At 39.5% G+C, this 17,982-nt stretch overlaps 1 protein-coding gene across 6 annotated transcripts in view; it reads left to right on the top strand.

Annotated features, from left to right (window-relative positions):
* The first annotated feature begins 2,372 nt into the window (after window positions 1–2,372).
* Window positions 2,373–17,982, top strand: part of pcdh7 (protocadherin 7) — a 142,005-nt gene continuing 126,395 nt past the window's right edge. For all 6 annotated transcript variants that reach the window (XM_015378824.1, XM_015378823.1, XM_015378822.1 and 3 more), the window contains exon 1: window positions 2,373–5,670. In XM_015378824.1, the coding sequence (XP_015234310.1) occupies window positions 2,593–5,670 (3,078 nt within the window). In that variant the 5' untranslated portion in view covers window positions 2,373–2,592. The remainder of the gene's footprint in view (window positions 5,671–17,982) is intronic.

The following is a 17,982-nucleotide window of genomic DNA, read 5'->3' as shown; positions in this document are numbered from 1 at the left end:
ATACTGAATCATAATTTAATAATGTGAATGAAGTGATGTTCATTTATAAAAAATAAAAAAAATACTCTTCGTTCTTTTACATTACATTATCAATGTATCTCACCATTAGTCTTAATGTCATGGCTTAGCTAATAGGATTTTCAGAATTTAAGGAAATCAAAAATGTATGCATGCAAAAAATATAAGGTGACTGAGTTTTCATTATTTATTTATTTAAACAGTAAAAAACTTTGGTGGGTTAAAACGCATATAACATTCTCTGGTATATATTTCTAAAATAAAGTATAGGAAAATAACCCTTTCCATCCATCCATCCACTTTTGAAACATAATTTTTTCTGCGCATGAAAATGTACATTTTTCCTTCTAATAATAATGTTTTTGATCTCTTTACCAATCTATCAATTACATTTCCAGCTGGTTAAACTTCCTATTTTTCCATACACCCTGCTGTCTGTCCTCACAATGATGCTTTTTACAAGTTTAATCCTATGAGATCTGTTGTGTGTAGAAACGCCTTGCATGAATTAGAAGTTTTCAGTTTAATAATGAGTATACAAAGAATGAAGGATACTGGAAATGTGTCTGAAAAACGTTCAGCTTTACACATTCAGAAAAATGTCAGGGAATAATTTAGTTGTGTAACATATAAAAGCCACCTTCATAGTTTTTAGTAACACATGACACTATTTCTTCATAATACAGGTAGTGGCAGGTGCAAGGGGTAAGCAAACGAAGTTCACCCAGACATTTCTGAGGGTTTTTGATAAACTTTTGGTCAATAGAGGGCGCCCGTAAGCAGCGCTAAAAAAATCACTGCTGGAATTCAGCCTTTCTGTCGTCTGTTGAAAGGTGCAGCTGCTGAGCCTGACTCCCTCCTTTCTTCTCATCCTCTTCCTACCCCTGTCTCGCTATCCCTCATTCCTTTACTCACTCATTACGGCCGCTCACTGTATAATTTCACACACAAACACGCAGCGCCGCACCGGAACCACAGCTATTACAAGAAAAGTTGAGGAAATCCTCACGCACAGTAGAAAACGCAAAACTGTCCTTTTTTTTTTTCTCTGACTAAAGGAAACCCGCTTTTTTTTTTCTCCTGAAGGAAATGAACTGAAAAGTTTTATCTTTAAAGACAATACGCAAATCTGTGTGATCATTATAATTTAAAAGGTATTTGTATCTATTTATCAGGGAGGTGGTTTGCGCAACAACCACTAAGATGGTCTCGGACGTCTATGTAAATGAATTCATAGCCTATATACAGCTTAGTGTCAGATTCCTGCAGGCTGAGTTGACTGAGCAGCGTGGATGCAGCCGATGGCGACCACACGCATATCTGGGCTTATATTAGTAGGAACCAAGCCGCTGTGCGTCCTGCTGCTGCGGGTGGCTTTCCTGTCTCCATAAACTACGATCCAGATCCTTGGAGTGCGTAAAAGTCTCAGTTTCTTTTGTTTTTGTTGAACATCAACATAAAAAAAATCCCCAATGCCCTAAAATGATACAAATGTTGCGTTGAAGTCATCTTTTGCGTCATTTCGGAAAAAAGAAAATCCTGATGGGGGGGAATTGAACCCGAATATTATTAATATACATGTTTGGTTTAAATCGTCTGACCTGACGACTGTGGTATGTGCGATGCCAGTATAGAGAGAGAGAGGAAAGGAGGGAGAGAGGAAGAGAGAGAGAAAGAGACTGCAATATCATTTGAGAATCCCTCTCACAGTGCTGCAGATAGGGGCTGCCAACACATGCGACGCGTCTGCAGGTGAGAGAGAGAGAGAGAGAGGGAGAGTGGAAGAGTATACGCTGAACATGCAGAATGCCAAGAGGATTTCAACCTAAAAGCTGCGTCGGATATACACTTTTTTTCCACTTTATCTGTTGTTTTTCCTTTTAAACTAAGCCCAGATCTGTGTTGAACAAATATATATATATTTCCCGGTATATGTTGGAGTCGAGGAGACGAGGAGGATTGATCTTGATGAAGAAAATAGGAAGGAAAAGAGAAGGCAGGCACACAATCTGCTGCATATCCTTTTGAGATCAAGCGGAGCTGAGGAGCTCCGCGCGCAACGCTGTAGTGGGATGAGTTCGGACGCTGATCGGGCATCTCATTTAAACGCGTCCCTGGTGTCTTTGGACTAAAACATCAGGGCAGACACAAGAAGAGTTCAGCTCACCCCTTCCTCATTCTTAAAATACAAGAGAAGAGATTCTGCAAAGTGGGTGAAAAAGCGCAAGCGACACGGACTGCGTTGCACTTTGAGTTGATGCTCAGGACTGTTGCACTTGGGCGCATTCGGGAGCGCACGGAGCCAAACCACTGTCTCTGTTTTTAGAATAAATAAATCAGGTAGAATACCCCCCCCCCCATTTTTTTTTTTTTTTTTTTTTTTTTTTTTTTTTTGCACTTGCTGCTTTCGACTGCAGCAAAGACGAGAGGATGAATGCACCCGCATCCTAAAGAAAAAGAAAAGTAAATGACAACAAGATTGCTGTTTTGTATTTAAACTGCATACTACATTTTGGGACTTTTTTTTTTTTCATTTTTTTATTTTTTGCTTGGACATCTCTGCAAGACTGAACAATGAGGACTACTGCAGCAGTGGACTGTTTGTACTATTGCATGCTCATATTGCAGCTTGTGCATCAGCCTGCTGCGAGCAAGCAAGTGCTCCGGTACCGCTTGGCCGAGGAGGGACCCGCCGATGTCAGAGTTGGCAACGTAGCCGGCGACCTGGGCATCGTGGCCGGGTCTGGCGAGGTGACGTTCACCCTCGAGTCCGGGTCGGATTTTTTTAAAATAGATAACATAACAGGTGAGCTCACCACCAATGAGAGGCGGATAGACCGTGAGAAATTACAGCAGTGCCAAATGATATTTGATGAGAACGAATGTTTCATTGATTTTGAGGTGTCTGTAATTGGACCGGCACAGAGTTGGGTCGACCTCTTTGAGGGAAAAGTCATCATATTAGACATAAATGATAACACCCCATCTTTCCCCTCGCCAGTCCTCACACTATCTGTGGAGGAAAACAGACCCATTGGAACCCTTTATCTGCTGCCCACAGCCACAGATAGAGATTTTGGCAGGAATGGAATAGAGAGATATGAGCTTATTCAGGACAATGGAGAGAACTCAAGGCGCTTGGGGTCTTCTGGGGATTCTTACTCTGGGAAAAGAAGATTTGAAGAGGGTGCAAGCAGGAGCAGTGTCTTTGAACTGCAAGTTGCTGACACTACTGATGGAGAGAAGCAGCCCCAACTCATCATTAAAGGGGCCCTTGACAGAGAACAGAGAGACTCTTATGAGCTCACCTTGCGAGTTAGAGATGGAGGAGATCCCCCACGGTCATCTCAGGCCATTCTAAGAGTAATGATCACAGACGTGAATGACAACAGCCCGCGGTTTGAGAAGGGTGTGTATGAAGCTGACCTGCCAGAAAACAGCTCCCCTGGTGCTCCAATTCTTCAGCTTAAAGCTGCTGACGCAGACGTTGGGGTAAACGGTCAAATTGAATATGTGTTTGGGGCAGCCACAGAATCCGTGAGGAGGCTGCTGAGGCTGGATGAGAGCACTGGGTGGCTTAGTGTGTTGCACCGCATTGATCGTGAAGAAGTTAGCCAACTGAGGTTCACAGTAATGGCCCGTGACCGAGGCCAGCCGCCCAAAATGGATAAGGCCACGGTGGTGCTAAACATCAAGGACGAGAATGACAATGTCCCTGCAATTGAAATCCGAAAAATTGGACGTATTTTTCTAAAAGACGGTGTGGCCAATGTAGCTGAAGATGTGGTGGTTGACACGCCCATTGCATTAGTTCAGGTGTCAGATCGAGACCAGGGAGAAAATGGCATAGTAACCTGTACAGTAGTAGGTGATGTGCCATTTCAGCTCAAACCAGCCAGTGAGATGGAAGGAGAACAGAATAAAAAGAAGTATTTTCTGCACACATCTGCACCTCTGGACTATGAGGCCACACAGGAATACAATGTGGTCATAGTGGCTGTGGACTCTGGAAGCCCCAGTCTGACAAGTAATAACTCCCTAATTGTGAAAGTCGGCGATACTAACGACAATCCCCCTATCTTCAGTCAGAATGTAGTTGAGGTTTCTTTCCCTGAAAGCAATGCCCCTGGCGAGAGGGTGACAACAGTAAAAGCTGTTGATGCTGACAGTGGGAAAAATGCTGAAATAGCATATTCCCTCGATTCATCTGTAAATGGGATTTTCTATATCGATGCAGACAGTGGAGACATCAGAGTAAACATCATCTTGGATAGAGAGCAAACAGAGCGTTATGAATTTAAAGTGATAGCTAAAGATAAGGGCATAAACACACTTCAGGGTTCTGCGACTGTGGTTGTGCTTGTGGGGGATAAAAATGACAATGACCCGAAGTTCATGCAGGATGTGTTCACTTTCTATGTAAAAGAAAATCTTGACCCAAACAGTCCAGTGGGTATAGTCACTGTGATTGATGCTGATAAGGGCCAAAATGCAGCGATGGGTCTTTTCATTGAAGAAGAGGAGGAAATCTTTTCTATCGAAAATGAAACTGGGACAATTTTTTCTACCCTCTCCTTTGACCGAGAGCAAAAAACTACATATACTTTCCGTGTCAAAGCTGTGGATGGTGGCGATCCACCCAGATCTGCCACAGCCACAGTCTCACTCTTCGTCATGGATGAAAATGACAACGCACCGACAGTCACTTTTCCGATAAACAGCTCCTACACCCTTCTTCCTCCCTCAAGCAACATCAGGACAGTTGTCAGAACCGTCAAAGCCAATGATATGGACACTGGTGTCAATGCAGACCTGAACTACAGCATCATCGGGGGCAACCCTTTTAAGTTGTTTGAGATTGATGGGGGTACAGGGGTCATCTTGCTGATGGCAAAGCTGGAGCCAAAACACTATGGTCTCCACAGACTTGTAGTCCAGGTGAATGACAGTGGACAGCCTTCACAGAGCACCACCACCCTAGTTCACGTATATGTTAATGAGACACTTTCTAATTCCACAGTAGTGGAGGCACAGGTGGCAAGGAGCCTGAGTACATCACTGAACACCAACATTGCTGGTGACCCCAACTATGATCTCAGCAAACAGCGCTTAAGCATAGTAATTGGGGTCGTCTCTGGCATCATGACTGTCATTCTCATCATTCTTGTTGTTGTTATGGCCCGTTATTGCCACCCCAAAAACAAGAATGGCTATGAGGCAGGGAAAAAGGATCATGAAGACTTTTTTACTCCCCAGCAGCATGACAAGTCCAAAAAGCCCAAAAAAGACAAGAAGAAACAAAAGTCCAAACAGCCTCTCTACAGTAGCATTGTCACCGTAGAGGCCTCAAAACCCAATGGGCAACGATATGATGGCGTTAATGAGAAACTTTCGGACAGTCCTGGCATGGGGCACTATCGTTCTGTCAACGGTGGGCCAGGGAGCCCAGACCTGGCTCGGCACTACAAGTCCAGTTCACCACTTCCAACCGTCCAGCTTCACCCTCAGTCACCAACTGCTGGAAAAAAACACCAGGCAGTTCAGGACCTTCCCCCTGCCAACACCTTTGTTGGCACCGGAGATAACATTTCCCTTGGATCTGACCACTGCTCTGACTACAGCACTCAAACCATCAACAAGTACAACAAACAGGTAAGAAGACACATTTCAGTGTTCCTTTGTTTCCTTTCACCACTTCTAAATGTCTTCTGCCTCTCCCTCTTAGTGTTCTCTCTGCCATAATGCTTTCTGACAGTGCTAGTCTCAGTAGTCATGTTGCCTTTATGCTGCTAATCTGTGTCAAGTTAGTGGTATTGATCTGTTTTGGTTTGGAGTGCCATTCACGTGTAATATTGAAAGGGAAAAAGATCTAAGCAGGTTTTAGATAAGATCTGGTTAGGAATACTGTTAACTCTAGACCCAACATGCCCAACTTTTTTGCTTTCATCACAGCATGTGTCCAAACCACCTTACCCGACAGGGGCGTCACAACTGCTAACCTTGAGAAATGTATGTCTGAGTGTTGTGGAGTTCTCACATAAGGACTTGGTTTGCAGTTATTCTATCCCAAAGAGGAGTGTGGCGGGGGGCAGCAACACCCCCTCCCTTCCTTTGCTATGCCGAGCCCTGACCTGCCCTCTGTGTGTGACAAGGCTTCTTTTTTATCTGGCGAAAATAAGAAAATAGAGGATGGTAGAAATAGCCTGCCACATCTTCAAAGCCTTTTTTATCAGTTCAAGTTAAGTTTGCTTTGTGTACGGCCAACAAGCCAGGAAATAATTTATTTATTAGTTTGTTTATTTTTGCTGTCGGGTCTGGATCACCTCACCGACCTAGCAGTTGAAGCAAACTCTATAGTATATCATGATTTTTCATGTCAAATTCTAGATATCCTTTATCTTTGTTTTGCCTGTATACCAACTGTCTACTTTCCTGCCAGTGGTATATCCTACCTCATGCTCTAATCTTATTTTCTTCACTTTTAATCTATCCGGCAACTTAAAAAAATTTCTGTTTGCATGGCATTTGGGGTGGCATTTATATACCAGCAAAATTGAGCCGATGTAGACACAGTGTTTTCACATTCTTTTGCCAATATTTCTCGGTTTGTTCACAAACGGGTAGATAAAGATAAAGGTAAAACAGGATGAAACAAGTTGATTTTCATTTCTTGGGAGAAAGAACAATATCCTTGTATACTACGCACTAATGAATTATTGATCTATTTCTTTTTCCCGGTTTTAGTGCTAGTCTTTTAGAATTCAGGAGTATTATTTGCTTGCTTGCCCTTTTTATTCTCTTCTTTTTCACTGCTTGGTTCAATTTCTTTGACTTTCCTCGTCAAACACTACCCAAAAAGAATCTTTGCATACCGATGTCCATTCTTTCTTCCCCTTTTTCTACACATTTGCTGTTTTCTCCTCATCACACCTTATAATTGAACCTCTTGCGTTGCTCCCAGTCGTGTCTTTTTTAATCTTCACTGTGTCTCTCTTTAACTCTTCTTCCCTCCATTCTTTCTTACACTACCTCTTTTAAATCGTTTCATTCCCCTTTTACGGCCCTCCTTTCTATTCCCCCTCCCGCCCCTGTCTGTTACAGCCTCTAATATGCTGTATTCACTGAACTGCTTCCCAGAGTGTGAGGAGTGCTGTTGCTTTCGGATGTCTCTTGCATAATTAAAAGGGCACTCTATTTGCTGCTGCGGCAGCAGCATGTATTGTGTGTCACTATGCCCTGCGTGTATATTTATTTATTTGTTCTCAACATTACAGTAGCAGGGAATCTTTATGGACTATGGATTTGTGTGAATACGTCTGAAGTCAATTTGTAACAACCAAATACATAAAGCTTGTTATAATCTGTGTTGACATATAATTTCTCTTTACAATGTTGTGCTGCCGGTCTGGTTTTAACTGTTTAATAGTAAGTCAGATATTCAAAAATAATAGTGTTTTTTGATTCATTATTCTGGGGTAAATGTGGCACAGTTTAATGGTGGCAAATTGGAGCTAATTGAAAAGAAGGTCTTTGCTCATGTGGTCCAATTATGGCATTTAAAAAGGTTCTGTTTTTAAAAGATCAAGAAGTGAAGTGGTCAGGCTTTTGATTTTAGGGACAGTGCTTCTAAAAATGTCCTGTTGTCTGGGAAGGTCCACTTTATTGACATAAAGCATGAATAACAGCCTAGTCTGCCCCCCCCCCCCCCCCTTTTTATTTTTATTTTTTTTAGCAAAATAAGAACTGGTGATTGCATATTTTGTGATGAATATAGATTAATAAAATTTTGTTTTGAATAAGCATTAAACATAATGATGCATCTGACTAAGAATTGTAACATTCTCATAGGGGGAAAGCCTTTAGTTAAATATCAAAAGCCCCAATACTTTAGTGAGAACAATGGGTTGCACTTTTTTGGTTTTCGTTTTTTACTGCATCTGTTATTAGTATTATTTATATAAAACAACCCCAACTAATTTTGTCGTTAATTTTTCCAGTCAATCGATTAACGGAAGCAAATTTTTGGGTTGGGTAATAGATAGAAATAAAGGGAAGGGGAAACTCTGTGCTTTAAATGAAATACTTTAATTAATAGGAACTGCACATTATAAAACTTGCTGGGTTCTGTGCCTTAGCCTCTTTCTAAATAATTATAAAAACATAAAATGTTTGCTAATGATCCATATTTGAATAATTTAGATATAGAAGGCTGGTGTTTCAGAGTATTCTTTGTGTACGAGGGAAAATATAGAGATAGGTATATGAAAGACAGCCCTGTTAGTGGTGAGGAGAATACACCCCACTGTTGCACCTGGGACTCGATGTTTGGGTGGAAAAGATAGAGAGGACAGGGAGGGACCGGAGATAGAAAATAGGCCTGAAACACTGACCGCAATCTCAGAGGTATCGGGTTCTGTCTTTTTTTCCCTCCCTCGCCCACCTAATCTTACAGTAACTAAAGAGGCAACCTGCTCAGCAGGTAACCAGGCAACTGAGGAAGTTTATCAGTAAGGTGAACCTTTCTTTTAAACCAGCCAGACATTTAAACAGTCATTAAGCCCAGCTAAATGTGAGGACGATAGCGGAGCATCTCCTGGCAGCTGATGAGCGTCCTAAAAGGCCCATCATATCTTTTAACCTTTCATTTTTGTAAAACTCTATTGATTGCACTCTATGTTCCCTTTAAATTTTTAAAGTTTGTATACCCAACATCACCGTAATTCCATCTCTTTCTTGCCTGCCTGCGTTTCAACTTGCTGCATTAGAAGCTTGATGAGGAGTGTTTTCTCTTAACGGAGCACTTAAGTTTATTACCTTTGGCAGTAGCTATTTTTTGGCTAGTGCCAGGAAATAATGCAGTCCAAAAGCAATGCAAAGATAAATTAAATCACTTGGCCATTGAATTAGCAAAGTCCATCAGATTTTGTTTTATCATTGCACCTCAAAGAATTGTTTGTGTCCAGGTGGATTACTTTTAATCAGTGGCGAGCCAAAGCAGCTTGTACTCCTTGATTCCTGCAGTGAAGCCCCTTGGGGCAAACAAAGCTGCCTTCCTCAGACTTAAGCGTGCATTTCTTGCCTGCGGTTCGAGTCACCTAGCACAACTTGACTTGGACAGCACTCACCCCCAAGCCGCCCATTCTCCTTTTCTTTCTCCAGCCAGCTGTTACTTCATCACTGCTTTTGTCGCTCTCTGGCTTAAAATCAACTCATTTGCAAAAAGGGCAAACCTTATCCCCCCTGAATCCTCTTGTACAGGGCAAATAATATCAGCATGCAAATTGAGGTTACTTGGGTGGCATCTGTAGCCAAAACATAGGATGTGATTGCCCTTGAGGTTGCAGGCAGAGCAGGAAACCAATATGGAAATCTAATGCTTTGCCTATGGCTTCATTTGTTTCAACCTGAGAAATGTAGCTGCCTAAACACCTTAGAAAGAAAGCAACAAAGAGACCCAGCTTGTCTTCGACCATTTCCCCTTTTTATTTGATAGATAAAGGGGAAGTTTTTGCTACTTTCTTTCAGCCAGCTAAGTGTCAGCAGGCAGCAAAAAGTGGGTGAGGAAGAGCAAAGTGTAAGTCTGTGATTTGTGGATCTCTGGTACCACCTCAGATGGATCTTAGAGCTCATTGCAGACTTTGAACAGAACATCCTGAGGGTCAAATATTATTTAAATTACTACAGTTTAATTACTAAATGTCTGTACCACTCATCTATTTATGTTTTAATTTATATTAATACTGTAAATCCCAGCTGCTTTCCAGAGAGTTTTTCCTTTTAGTTTTTGTTTTAGGTAAGGGTCAAGGTTTTGTTGATATAATCTTTATTACATACAACTGGAAAAAACATTTTTTTTTTTTAGTTTTTTTACGGAAACCCCTTAAAAACCTCAATATTACTTAAAAGCACTAATCAGCCTAAAGATGGACTTGATCTAGGATTTATAGCATTCAATTCAATTTAGTTTATTTAGGTTTTTGTTTATATGCATAACTGTGCAAAATTGCTTGAGTGTGCAAACTTCTAAAGAGTGAAACAAGGAAGGCTTTATCTTTGATTTCAGAGTCTTTGTTAGTGTTGTGGTCGCTAAAAAAGTTAACCACATACGCAACAAGATGATCATAACAAGAAACACACTTTTCTTTATCCAGCAGCATTATTAAAATTCAGGACAGAGCTCTAAATGTGGAAAAAAGAGCCCTCTGGAAATCTCGCATTTAGTAAAAGAAAATAAGCAGTGTGCAGTAAGCTGATTTGTTTATTGCCACATTATTATTAGTGCTTGTCCTTGCTGCTGCTGCTGCTGACTGTGGCTAACATTATTGTTTTGGATCTATTAGGACCCTAATTCAATCTGTGGCTGCTCAAGCTTTTTTGTTGTTTATGTTCCGAATGGGAAAATAGAAGGAGTAAGGGAGCACAGTAATACTCATGAAATTGCAGCAGGCAGCGTTTTTCTCGTATAATTTTGTTTGGTGATTTGAATGCATTTGCTCCGAGGCAATTACTAATCTATGGATTAGACATACCTGATACGCAAGCAGAAATTGTGAGGACTGAGCAGTGGGGGTAAAAATGCAGGGTGTTTCTATAGCTGCTGCTGGAGTGTCTGGGATATTAATGTGCATATTTTTGAAACACAGCTTTTTTCTTTATTTTTTCACCTATTAGATAACGCATGAAAATTGTTAAGTCTCCCTTTTTTTCCTTTGTTAACTCCCTCCTCACCATACAGGGATGCCAGTGAGTTAGGCCGTCTTCACATGCAAATAAATACAAACAACTGAAGAATCAGAGGAAGCTTCAACCCTTATCTTGAAAATGTAGAGAAAGGCAGATTGAAGAGAAGTAGCAAGCAAAGGGGCTGCAAAGAAAGCATAAAGGACAAGAATTGTAAGCCGCGTACCACCACGATTGCTCTCCATGCCACTGATTACAAGTGGCAGTGTCGAGGATGCCACCTTCTTTTCACCGCTTCTTTCAATTTAATGTCATCCAAAGTGGAATTTCATTTCATACTCAGCAGAGATCACATTAGATAGGGTTCGCCAAGGATAAAGCCGATTCATATATTTGCAGATTTGCCTTTCCTGAGGCACCATCAATCACCGCTTGCTCACTTGTATTGCGGGACTTGTTTGTCACGGCGATTGTTTGGAGGCGTTTGTACAGTAAATTGACTTTTACAAGGCTCCTAAGGTTTATGATGCTCCATGCTAGCCTTGTTCTTTTCTCCGTTGCTGTCCTCTCATATCTACTCCAGGAGCCAGATTCAACTAAATGAGAACATCACTTAGCTCCGCTGCTGCACAACCCCGGGGACTAGTTCTCTGATGAGGAGCGGATTCGCAACATGGATCTAATGTAAGGCTTGTTGTTTGGTAGGACTAATAGGCAAAATAATGGTGCTGCATTCACAGTGACATTGTGGCTCATCAAAAAGGGTAAGAGTTGTCATAAAAGTCAGGCAAAACATTTGATCGATTGATTCACTTTTATTTTTAGTTGAGAATCGCAGCTTTTTTTTTAGATTCTATTCTGAGGAAAATGGTGTTGTATTGCCATTAGTTAACTTTTAGCCATTCAGAAAAGAAAAAAAAAACAACAACATCCTTAATATGCACTGACACCTTATCTGGTAAAGGTGATTAAAATCTATTATTTTATTGCAGGAGAATTTTATTTGTATATTTGGAAAAACTGTTATTTTCCAAAATACTGAATGGATTCTGAAGTGAATGTTAACCAGTTAAATCTCTTAATATGGAAACCTATGGGTATGTGTTTTGTCTTTCCTTTAATTGAAAAATGGCCTGGACCTTATGTTATATTCATCTGAGAGTACGTTTTATGGCACATTTATTGGCACCTTCTTAAAACTTTAAAACTGGCAGAAGAAATGAAAAAGATTTTAGCTAGTTCTATATTTATAGCGACAGAATAATAATCTTTGAGAAAAAGAAAAGTATAACCCTTACATTATACTGTATACACGGACGAAAAAATGTTGTATTATAAACAGTTTGTTCTTAACGAAATCAGAAATGGTTTAGATTTAATCTTTTTATCACTGAAATAATGACAGCTGAAGCACTGTATTTTATACCAACGTGCTTTTAAATTTTAAATTCATATTTTTCTGTTATGGAAATATGACTTCGAACAGAGGCCTAATTTTTTACACCCGTTTTCATAATGGGACAGGCAAGAAAACAAGAAAACACTTTCTTGTGATTAGAGAGATCTGTGTTGATTTTCAGCTGTCTACAAAAAATAGCTACAAGGCAGGGAAAGTCAAGTTTATTTATACAACACAATTCCCTACAAAGACAATTCAAAGGGCTTTACATGAATTAAACAATAAAATAGAGGAAAAATAAAAGCATGATAAAAGCAAGCAGGCAAAAGATAAAAACATGATAAAAGCAGGTAATGAAGCAAATAAAACAGCTGGACCACAAGCTTAAACTAATGATACTTCATTTAACAGTTTTATCTCAACATTTAAAAGCAGTTCTAAAAAAATACTTTGACTTAAGAGAACTAAGGATTTTAGCAATTTTTCAGCTGCAGTACCTGTCTAAACCTGCCCAGTTGGACAGTTAAACACCTGCAATTGTCATAACTATGATGAGTACCTCTAGTTCAGAGATAGGTCGACATATGCCCTTTTTTTTCTTGTTTGTTATTGGCCAGTACGTGCATGTATTTATTGTTACATTAAGAACCTGTGCCTTGGGATCACAAGAGGTGAATACATTATGACACCCTATATTTGCTATATATTGTTAATGTTTGCTTATAAAGAAACTTGTTTAACATATTATGTCATTGTTTCATTTAAAATCCCATAAATAACGGAAAAGATAGCAAAATCAGCCTATAAAAATCTGCAGCAAATATCAGGAATTGGCTAGAATTATGTCAAAATAATAGATATCAGCATTGGTTTTAAAATACCTGCCCTGGTCAATATTTTCTATAGTTATTGAACCACTGCGTCAAATGACATGGTTTGTAATAATGGTAAAAAACATCTCGAAAATGCATTGTTAGAGACGTAAAGAAATAGTTTTCAATGCATCATTCTGCGTCTACACTATTGCAATGAAAGATAAATGACTTTTTTAAGGCTTTCCACATCTTTACCAGGGGTGACGATAAATGTGGAGGGGCGCACTGTATGTCTAGGTTGAAATTCAGCATGAGTGACAGTCGTTCTCTCTCACTCCCAAGTGAAAGAGTCTGTACTGATGAATCGGATATATCACTTTCTGTCAGCATGACTCTTCCAGGTGTCACAGTGTCAAGGGAGCTGCCAGCAGGGTCTGTGGCCCCCCGTTAAACAGCGGCGATTTAAACCTCCCCCTCCTTTTTCACCATCCGCTATATAGCCACACGTGGCCTTCATGAATAAAACGAACACGAGCCATCGGCCAGATGTACTGATCCATAATTTCTCCCTAAGCGCTAACATTAAAATTCCACCATTCATAGAGCTCCTTAGTGCAATGTGTATTTTCTTCTTTTATCAGAGTATTCTGGCAAAAAACAAAATAAAAAAAAAGACAACTACATAAAAACACTTTTAATGTGGGGAAGTAAGTGATACACTCAACTGTTATTGGTTTATTTGTATTTTGTGTTGCATTTTTTTAGATTTGACAGCTAAAAGGCCCTGAAGAAAATACGCAATCGAGGATTTCTACAACCTATTTAAAAAACATTCAATGTTTTTCAGAAGAACTCTGATATGATTCAGAAGTGATTCAGAAGCAAAATGATTTAAGCCAGAATTCATGCTAACATTACTTATAACCTTTCAACATCATCAAAGAAACTGTAAAAAAAAAATACAAAACTAGAGATTTCGACTTTTGCTTTTAAACATAGAACTGTTCTTCTGTACCTGCACAAACCTATTTATGTTTACCAAACTTACCTTGAGCAATAGTTTTTCTTTAAAGGAATGAAACTTATACAGTTTGATATCAATAAGAAAGTATACTGAGGTTTTAAGAGGCTACAGTTTCAGAAGCTTAAATGACTGGGGTTTTTATTGCATATGAACAGTATTTAACAGGACATAGCATTAAGTAGGCTGTGGTGGACAGTTAGGTTGCTGAATGAAGGGTTGCTGCATGTTCGGGTACCCTGTCTCTTCATATAAAAAACCTTCCCCTTCCCTACCTATTGCTACATTTTGATTGATAAAAAAGGCTGGTAAACATATACTGCTCACAATATGAGTGTTAGATATATATCTTTTGGTATAATTGTTTTTGTCTATTCATTTTGTTTTAAAGCAACATACATTGTTATCAATTATATTGATATAATCAAATTAACATAGTGAATTATTTTGGCAGCATTTAAAAATATATATAAATATATAGTTGGGCTAACATTCTGGAACTGTTTTGTTTTTTATGGAAAACCTATTAACCTTTATTTTATTATAAATTAAGAAAAGGTAAACGTATTCAAAGGAGGAATTAACTGCACATATTCAATCGCCATAGAAATAAGGACCTGTTCTCTTTCTCTCTCTTCACTTTACCCCTTTCCTGACTTTTTGCTCCTTTGTACCGAGAATCCGCTAAAATATTAAGATGAACGAACTCCCCTGACTAAATTAGATAAAGTATGAATAGCCCGTAATAAATAATGCATCCCAAGGTTTTTCCTTTTTCACCCAAAGCATATGGCTTTTTATTAACAGACTGCGATCATACGTATTTGCTAAGCAGCAGAAGATAATGGGAACAACTTGACTCAGAAATAGGAGGTGAAAAGGACAGCTTGGCTGCTTCTGTTAGACCTGTTGTTGGTATTTTCCCCCACAATGAGGTTTAATGTGTAGGAAACAGGAGGCAGAGCTCTGACTGACTATCCATCAAAGCCTGGAGGGACATGTGTGAAAGTTTACGTGTGTTTTTCCCACCGGTTGCGCTAACTGTGTGGATAGGTAGGGGTGATGAAACATGTGGGTGTGTGCAGTTGGAGTTTGTGTGGTTTTTGCCTAAATCGGTAAAAGTTTTTTTTTTTATGGGGGGGGGGTCTACAGTTCAGCCTCTCCATCATGAATCTCGCCATGCACACGAGAGTAGCGACATGCCTGAGAGGGTTTCAATATCCTGTGAGCGTGTGTTTGTGTTTACTCAAGGATTCCAGTTCATTATATTTGTCTGTGTGTCTGGTTATTACATATCCTCTTCTACACACATGCGTGCTGAGGCGGATACAGCCAGAGGGCCTTGAGGCTCCACTTTGCTTTCACATGCTCAAGAAACTTCAAACAAACTCAAGAAGTTTCACACTAGATTTCCGAGTTTGAAAGACTTTGCCGTTAGACTCTGCTGTACACCGTCTTCAGTAATATTGTGGATGTGTGCAGAGGTGTTCATTAGCAAGGAAGCAGGCAAAGGGGCAGCAGAAGCCCCTGTATCGATGAGGCCTTACCTGGCAGAGAGCAGGCTATTAGCCAGACCCGATAAATCTTGTCAGAGCCTGGAAGAATCTTCCTGCCAGCTGAAGAATGAAGGTCACAGGGCAGCTGGAGTTACGACAGACCTCACAAGGTAGCTGTCATCAAACCATATGAAATATGGAGTCCAGCTGGCTTTTTTTGAAAATACTAATTTTCCATTTTGCCCCTTATATGTTAACTACTGCTGACAAGAATGTGCTGAAAAGTTATAAATTCATGTCAGGTCATTGATTTATACAAATTATTTGCATTATTAATATGTATTTATATCTACCCAATGGTTCCCTTCTTAACCAATCTAAGAGCGTGAGTAAATGACATCCCTACTTAAACCTTTCTGTTGGAAAACAGTTCTCTTCTTTGCAAAGTAATAGATCTATTCTGTTTTAAGAACTAGTTTACCTGTCTTAAAAACAAGTATCTGCACATATTGTGGAGTACTTTTATGATTTTGTGGAATTATTGTTGTAAAACCAAATCCTAAACCATCCTCGGTCACATTAAAGAATGATTTTATTGTGATATTTTTTTGTTAGTCTTTTCGGCTTCTGCTGTGATACATACCTCCAGTCAAAAGTATATCGACAGTATTTAGCATAATATTACATTCAAACCCTGATTTCAGAAGTTGACTAGAAAAAAGAAAAAGGAACTGAAAAACACAAGTGGACTGAGAGCAATCTTTACTGGACACTTTTAGCAGTTGGACAAGAAGAAATTGAGGTTTTGATTGCTTGGTCTCTTACATCGTTGTATGAATGGCTTCACTTTGTGCAGCCATTAAAGCAATCAATACAGTTTGGTTTTGATATAAACTTTTCTTTTTTGTCAGTGGATGCTCTGCAAACATGTGAACATGCATTTTCTTATAGTTTTAACATACTAGAAAAAATGCTTATAAGTTGTGTAGGTTCACCTGTTGGGCTTTTGTTAAGATTTCTATTCAACAGCTATTTGAAGATATAAAACTTAACACTGCAAGGTTTAACACATGCCACATGTCTTCTTCTGGCATTATACCATTTCTACGTCATTGTCACACATAGACCTGACAAAGTTGCTTCTGGATTTTTTTTTTGTGTATGTGTGTGGATTAGGAAATTTGTAGAAATGTTACAATGTAAAACTTTTAAGTAGAAAAATGCACATTTTCAGAAAATATCTATCTTGACGAGGCATCAACGTCATGCCTGGACCTACAGTAACAGTCTTCTATAAACTCACCTGTGTGGGTTGATCAGCAAAACTGACTCCAGCCAGGGAGCCCACATCCTCTATAACATTACATTAAAATATTGATATAAAAAGACAGTTTAATGACGATGTGGTGTGCATTAAAGATAATTGCATATATGGATCAAATCTCAAAGAGTAGTAGAAATTATTTACCAGCCAGTTAAAGGAAAGCACAGATTTTTTGCTGAAGATACAAACATGATCAAGAAATATCAGGACTAAATAAATGTTTTTTATGATTAAGGAAGAAAAATATATTACATACTGGTATCGGTATCTTCTGTTCTCAGAAATATGTTGCTGTTTTTAGCAGGAAAGATACATCGTCTTTGGTTTCTTGATATTTTCTGACACACCTTTGATTAACTGTATAGTCTGGTCTTATGTGCTCCTGCTCAGATAAACAGTGCTGTTTATAGTCTGCTACCAGAATGAATTGCGCACTCCCATCGGCCAGGACACTTGAAACTGCAATATGAAGTGGCCGTGACTATAATGCTGACTTAGGTCAGACAGATTCTGCTGCAAATTCAGGCGCTCAAGACATTTGATACGGTTTCATGTGTTGATCTGCAGTGCTTTGCCCTATAGCCTATTTATTATTCAACTTAGGTTTCAGCTCTTACTTTTTTTTCTCCTCACATGAGCCCAGGAGATGGAGTCGTTCTGGTTATTTCTCCATCTCACCCCAAGAACCGCCGTGTTCATTGTAACAGCTACAAACAGTCAATCAAACTGGCCACTGGTGAAGAACAGGCTCCCCTTATTTGATTTGGGAATAAGCAGGCAAGCTTGGGTGCTTGAATAATAACGTGTTCAGATATTTGCCATTGCTTGTTTTGCTCAGGTTATGGATGAAGAAAAAACTTGAGTTTGTAATCAAGGCTAAAAAACAGGTATTCGACACAGTTCATTTACTCCAACTTGTTCCAATGCAACACTTGGGACACAATAGCATTGTAAATTATAGAGTGGATTCAGTCGTGAGAAGTGCCTTTCGGGGGCAAGGTAGGGTGGAAGCTGAGCCACAGAGACGGAGGGAGAAATAGGGAATGTTGTTACGTTTGCAGCCACTTGGTTCCAACTTGATGAGGTCTGGGATTGGGGGAGAGGCAGGGGTATCAATCAAAATGACACGTCTGGGGGCGGTAAAAATGATTAGAATAATAGTAAACAAAGCTGCTTAAACATGAACAGGGTTCTTATTTCATTTTTTTTCACCTCAACTTTCTTTCCAA

The sequence above is a fragment of the Cyprinodon variegatus genome, unplaced genomic scaffold (genome assembly GCF_000732505.1).
Source record: "Cyprinodon variegatus isolate N-32 unplaced genomic scaffold, C_variegatus-1.0 Scaffold179, whole genome shotgun sequence".
In the NCBI taxonomy this organism is placed as follows: domain Eukaryota; kingdom Metazoa; phylum Chordata; class Actinopteri; order Cyprinodontiformes; family Cyprinodontidae; genus Cyprinodon; species Cyprinodon variegatus.
The sequence above is the reverse complement of the archived record's forward strand: the minus strand, read 5'-3'. Positions and strand labels throughout refer to the sequence as shown.